This window comes from Oryzias melastigma, linkage group LG19, assembly GCF_002922805.2.
Source record: "Oryzias melastigma strain HK-1 linkage group LG19, ASM292280v2, whole genome shotgun sequence".
Classification (NCBI taxonomy): Eukaryota; Metazoa; Chordata; class Actinopteri; order Beloniformes; family Adrianichthyidae; genus Oryzias; species Oryzias melastigma.
In genome coordinates this window covers 10,337,367-10,343,833 of record NC_050530.1, presented here as the reverse complement: position 1 = coordinate 10,343,833, position 6,467 = coordinate 10,337,367, and the positions used below count along the sequence as shown (strand labels likewise).

Genomic DNA, 6,467 nt, shown 5'->3' with positions numbered 1-6,467 from the left:
TTGTGTGTTTTTCTTTTTTCTTTTTTAACATGACCCCAGGCTAAGTCGTTAAAAAATGACAAACAAAACAAAGACTAACGTGAAGGCAAAAAAGTTAAAAATATACAAATTTCTAAAAACATTGTTTTCGTTTTTATGCTATCTCCTTACTGATTCAACTACAAAAGTTTCCTGGTTTTGCTATGTTGGTAGGCCAACTTATTGAGCAAAACCAAACAGAAACCTTTTTAACATTTTTATTTGAGATACATTTTAGCATACATATTAAAGAAAAAAAAGCAGTTTTCTTACTTATATCGGTAACAGTCGTTCCTTTCGCCCGCTGTGCTGTTGGTGACAAGAAGCTAGCAGCAGGACGAACAGCGCAACAGCTTTGTTTGTGTTTTTACCCTGAAATTTGTCTGTCAGGTTCGCCCAAATTTATGGGTTTAAATAGCATAAAATGTTTAAATTATCTCCTTTACAGCTAAATAAAATAACAATAAAAGTACGTATACGTACCGTATAAAGATAAACTATAAGTAAATGAGCTTTCTTGATATTAATTTAGCCTGTTAGTCAAATATTAGGGATAAAAATCAGTAATTTTTCATTTGCTGAGCTTTGATTGGTTGAGTTACTTTTCGAAGAACCATTACGATTGGTCGAAAACAGGCGTTATCTCAGAAGAACTGCCAGTTGCCTGTCGTCATTTCCCCAAAACAAAACGGAAACTGGCGAGCTCGAGAAATAGGGAAAAGCTGTGCTGGGTAATGGTCGGATGAATAATTTGTTCGACTAACCCCGCGTAAAAAAAACAAGGAACCGTTCACGGTTTTTTTGCTTTTTAATAAAAAGGTTGTCGAAGGAACACCCTTGATAATGTCTGCCCAAGCTCAAATGAGAGCGCTGCTCGACCAACTCATGGGAACAGCGAGGGATGGTGAGTAGCCGTAGCATGCTAACGGAGCTAGCTAGCCAAGATGGAGTCTCTGCTGAGGCTGGCTTGTGTTGGCGTGTGATGGACAGACCTGCATGAATGAGTGTGCCGCAGAGGGCTGCTTGTAATACAAGAACGTTAGTTTTAGGCGAAAAAAAAACTAAAATTAATTCAAGAATTTGATGTTGCTTGTTGTGGCTTTTTTATATCTGAATGAGTTTACATCTACCCTTTGTTATTTGTAGCGGTACAGCTAAGTTAGCTACTACTTGCGTAACGTTATTGTAAAGCAAATATTGGGCACCATGGTGTTAAGACCTGGACTAAATTCAATTTGCCTCCTGACATGAAAAAATATTAATTTTGTTGTTCAGTTTAAAACAGTAAAAGTATAGATCACTGTCATAGCAAGCTCTACTATTAGCTTAAATCGTTATTACGTTGGTATAAGTATAAATAACTATAAAAATATGTATTTACTCGTCAGTTTTGGCTCTACCCACAGAAATAAAACATATATTTCAGTAGTATTTAAGTTCTGCTATTGAATTAACTTAATATTAGATTAACTTATAGTACTTTTGCAGCATATTATGACTTAGTTTGACAAGACTTTGATGCTTTCAAGCTAGCTATTAAACCTAAACAGTACGTCTCTCTAATGGTGTTTTATTAAGGAAATTATAATATAATCATTTGAGAAATGTAATTGATGTGGTGAAAATGGCTCTTTTGATTTAAGTTGAAACACAATTGCAGCTCTATAAATCAACTTTAAAAGAAAAACAAAAAGGGAACTTGTGTTGTGAGTTTGTTGTTGTATGCGTGATGAGATTGATATAAATTTCTTCCCATACATTTGTTGCATACAAACTGAACAATTGTGGCCCCTTTATTTTATTCATTAAGGTTCAGTGTATCATTGCCAGCCTACATCAATCTGCAAAGGAGTTGCAGAAAAGCCTCATGTTCATCGAGCCGTGAGTCACACATAATTTTTAAAGATGTTATGAATAATATCCAAACAATTTGTTTGCCTTCCGGAAGTTATTGCAGCTTTTTCTTTCATTTTTAACACAAGTTGGTAATTCCTCAGAGGCACACAAATACATAACAAGGTAATTGTTGTGTGATACCAGATTTACAATTTGCAATAGTGCAACACAGCTTGAACTAAGGCGTTTGTGCGCGTTGTACCAAAAAAGAAAAGAAACAACTCTCAATTTACCTCACACTTTGCAGTCCATTACACGTCTACATTTCAGACGACAGTGTTTAGCTTTCCACACAAAAAACGTTGCATTATTTACAATCTGTTTTTTGTATGACTCCCAACTTCTTACTACAGGTATTGGCAAGAATATTATACTTTTCTACAGCGGGTTTTAAATTCTGCAGCTGGGGTCTTGAAGATGCAGAAGGGTACAGTATGTGGTGGAGATCACAGTGTGTATAATTTATTTTTTCCCCATTCGATTTATGTTGAATTTTTTTTTTTTTTTTTAATAGTGACAAACTTAGGTGAACAGTATACAATTTTTTGTACAAGCAATTTAGAATAAGTGACGTTACTTATTCACTCTATAGAGACGTTGAGCCTTATGCAAGTTGAAATGACTTGAGGCTGTTGCATACCAAAGCCGTAATTGAGGTTAAGGTAAGCGTATAGAAATGCCAAGTTCAATAAAGTATGCAACTCTGTTTGGTTTTGCTTCACTAATGACAAAATAAAAAACGGAAAATCTCAAATAGATTTCTTTAGTGATGCTGATGGCATGTATTAAGAGGTTTAGAAACTTCACAGTAACAAGACTTATTTTTATTTTTTCCCATCTCAATCTATTTTTTCCCATCAAACTCTACAAAAGATTTTTTGCCAAATGGATGCACTTAAAGCACTGGATATCTAACCCCTGATCTCCGATGTGTGAGGCGGCTCTAATGGTTTGGGTGTTTTTGTACCGTTACAGGAGACGAGACGCGGCAGAGGGTCAAGTTCACCGATGAGCGGGTGTGCAAGAGTCATCTTCTCAACTGCTGTCCACATGACATCCTGTCAGGAACTGTAAGGAGCCTCTAAAGTCTTTCATCTTTGTGACAAATATTTTTGAATTGTTAAACACATTTGATATAGTGTATTTATAGTAATGATGTTGTTTTGCTATGTCTGTGTTAGCGTATGGACCTGGGGGAGTGTACAAAGATCCATGACTTGGCACTTCGGGCGGACTATGAAATAGCCTCTAAGGAGAGAGATCTTTTCTTTGAGCTTGATGTAAGTAGTATGATCGATTCTTTTTTTATATACACGTTATTTAAAAAACTGTTGTCAATGATACAAGATGACCAGAGAAGCTGCCGTTTCCATGTGTCTCATATTTTCTCAAACAAGACTTCTTTTATCTTTTTGTTATTGGATATAAAGGCGGTTGATCATCTGGAGTCATTCATTGCTGACTGTGACCGAAGAACTGAGCTCGCAAAGAAGCGTCTGGCAGAAACTCAGGAAGAGATCAGTGCTGAAGTGGCAGCAAAGGTAACAATTAATATTCCAGTTTTCCCATATTTAGTGTTTTGGCGCCACACAAAAGTTGCTCAAGTTGTGTCGTTTTAACTGTATTTTAGGCAGAGAAAGTGCACGAGCTGAATGAAGAAATTGGGAAGCTTCTGGCCAAGGCTGAGCAACTTGGAGCTGAAGGGAACGTGGATGAAGCTCAGAAGGTTCTGCAGGAAGTGGAAAAGGTCCGCACCAAGAAAAAGGATGCAGAGGTGAGGAAGGACGGAATGAAACCTCATACTTGAATTGAGAAAACCTTTCCTTTACTAATATTTATTTATTTGTATTTGCTCAGGAGGAATACAGGAACTCCATGCCAGCTTCCAGCTTTCAGCAACAGAAACTCAGAGTTTGTGAGGTGTGCTCTGCATATCTAGGTCTCCATGACAACGACCGCCGTTTGGCTGACCATTTTGGCGGAAAGCTTCATCTGGGCTTCATTCAGATAAGAGAGAAACTGGACCAGCTTAAGGTGTGTGTCGTTTTCATTCCTACATAGCCGGTAAACTCATTTTGGGTCGATGGTATTTTATTAGTGTGGAATCCAGATCAGTCATTTCACAAGGTTGTTAAGTCGATCTTGGTGGTTAGTTGTGTGTTTTTATGTCATTTATCAGAAAACGGTGCTTGAAAAGCAAGAGAAGAGGAACCAGGAGCGCTTAAAGAGACGAGAAGAGAGAGAAAAGGAGGAGAGGATGAAGAGGAGGTGAAACAAACACTTTCGATTATGGCAAACATATTCTGGAGGTCCAATCGCTTCTTTTATGTACTTATTCTCCTTTACCATTTCCTAACAGAACCAGATCCCGGAGCAGGGACCACAGAAGGTCCCGTTCTCGTGACCGCAGGAGGAGGCGCTCACGCTCCGCATCCCGGGAAAGACGCCGTTCTCGGTCACGCTCCAGGGACAGGCGGAGGAGGCACCGCAGCCGGTCCCGCTCACGCAGCCGAGGGCATCGACACAGCCATAGCCACGAGCAGAGCTCCAGACACAAGTACGTGCGCTCACAGTGAGCATTTCACCCCAAAGGCAACATCAAATGACTCCTACAAAGGTCACCAAAACCTGTCTGCATAAATTATGATTTTTCACTATTTGAAATGTTAGACATTTTGCCATAAGCTACATTCTAGATGAGGGGTGTTAAACTCAAGGGACCAAAATCCAAAACACACCTTAGGTCACGGGCCGAACAGAATAAACATTTATAACACTCTAAAACTACATTTTGAAACTTTAAAACCGTAAAATTTTTTAACATAATTATGAATAAAATATATAGCACCTGCGATAATGTTGGTGTGAATGCTTTAAGCTGAATTTGGCAGCTGAAGATGCTGAAATTGATAGTTAAAAATGCTGAAGCTGATTCCTGAAAACACTGAAGCTGATAGCTAGCTAAAATATTAGCTAAATGCCAAATTAGCCTACAAAAAAACTTAAGTTAGCCAAAACAGCTATCATAAAGCTGAAAAAGTAACCAAACATCAAAGCATCCATTTAGCATTTAGCTGAAATGTTAGCTAAACTCTAAAACAGCCTAAAAAATATTAGTAAAAGTCCAAAAAGCTAGCAGAATGCTAATTTTTAAAACTTTAAAACTGTAACTTTTTAAGATAATTCTGAATAATAAAAAGGCAGGAATATTATTTCAGAATGAATCAACTTAAAACTTAAATAATTTTCAATATTTTACCCTCCTTAAAAATATATTTTGTAAAAATTTAACAAGTTAGAAATAAGTGAAAGATAACATCGGGCCGTTAATAACAATAAAATAAAATGATCCGCAGGGCCGGATAGAATTACCCGGAGGGCGGGATCCGGTCCCCGAGCCTTGACTTTGACACTAAGGGCAAGAGCAAAAACAAATCTGTTTGTTTTTGTTTACATCAACCTGACACATTATTACTGTTGTGGATCCCCATACATGAACACTGAAATTCGCTTCATGCCTCACAGGTCTTCGAGGGATCGAGAGCGCTCGTCCAGAGACCGTTCACGGGAGCGAGACAGGAGGGACGGCGTAAACGGCAGGTCGGACTCCCGCCGAGCCGAAGACAAGGACATGGGAGACTTCTAAAGACCAAACCCCATCTACTCCACCACGCCTGTCCTCTCTGTCCATTGATGATATTCCAGTGTTGCATACAGTCTTTGCCTTGACTCCTTTTTACTCCTTCTTTCTCTTTTATTTGTAAATCCTGCCCCATCCTCATCATAGAACTCGTTTGTTTTTGTTTGCTTTTTGTTTTCTAGTTTCCAAATCTCTGAGAAAGCTTCAGGATTTGGCAGGTTGGTTAATAATTATAGATGTATTAAATGCCCACATCTATAATGTAGTTTTAAGCAAACACATCCTTATTATAAATCCCCCTAAAATGAGTCAAACATAGTAAACAGATCAGTTTATGGGATTGAATTAAAACATGTTCAAGTTCCTGATTCTTTTATTGCAAACTGAGAAAACCTTGTGAAATAGAAGCTCAGTTAATAATTGAGCCCACAAACTGTCATTGTTAAAGACAATTGATTCTTTTCTTTCTTCTCTGTGTACAAATGCATTTCTTGAATGTCTGTTCACATAAATATCTTCATTACTTTGTTCTCGGAGGCTAAAATTTCAAATTAAAATGACAGAGGTTTTAAAGTTGGTTGGATATGTGGCTTTTACTTCTTTAAAACAAACGGGAAGCTTTACTTTTTGTTTTTAATTAGTATTGAGGCAGAGCTTCACAATAAGAGTTACTGTCAGTTCTTTCAATTTTGATCTTTTTATTTTATTCTGAAATGTAATGTTCTGGAATAATATTGCTGTGTGGAGTAGTAGTTTTAATTAAAAAAATAGTTTTTAGGCTCTGAGGATAAAAGAAAAACTGCAAGAGTGTCACTAAAATGTTAAAATATTTAATTAACGCAGCATTAAAACATTGCATTCATTGCCTCAAGTGATCACGATTTTGACATGATCTTTTTTTTTTTTTTTTTTT

At 37.3% G+C, this 6,467-nt stretch overlaps 2 protein-coding genes across 4 annotated transcripts in view; one reads left to right on the top strand and one right to left on the bottom strand.

Annotated features, from left to right (window-relative positions):
- Positions 1-445, bottom strand: part of fam234a (family with sequence similarity 234 member A) — a 6,352-nt gene extending 5,907 nt beyond the window's left edge. Inside the window, exon 1 of the mRNA XM_024284668.2 lies at positions 292-445. The gene's annotated coding sequence lies outside the window, so the exon portion shown is untranslated. The remainder of the gene's footprint in view (positions 1-291) is intronic.
- A 231-nt stretch (positions 446-676) lies between these two features.
- luc7l (LUC7-like (S. cerevisiae)) lies at positions 677-6,137 on the top strand. 3 transcript variants are annotated; one of them, XM_024284666.2, is made up of 10 exons: positions 678-922; positions 1,829-1,899; positions 2,890-2,984; positions 3,096-3,194; positions 3,345-3,455; positions 3,545-3,688; positions 3,772-3,948; positions 4,094-4,182; positions 4,274-4,471; positions 5,440-6,137. In XM_024284666.2, exons 4-10 carry the CDS (start codon positions 3,099-3,101, stop codon positions 5,558-5,560), a joined length of 936 nt encoding a protein of 311 aa, XP_024140434.1. In that variant the 5' UTR covers positions 678-922; positions 1,829-1,899; positions 2,890-2,984; positions 3,096-3,098; the 3' UTR covers positions 5,561-6,137. The 3 variants fall into 3 exon arrangements, with proteins under 3 accessions (XP_024140433.1, XP_024140434.1, XP_024140435.1); XM_024284665.2 differs by lacking the exon at positions 1,829-1,899 and having other exon boundaries at positions 677-922; XM_024284667.2 differs by lacking the exon at positions 678-922 and having other exon boundaries at positions 1,605-1,899.
- The last annotated feature ends 330 nt before the right edge of the window (positions 6,138-6,467 follow it).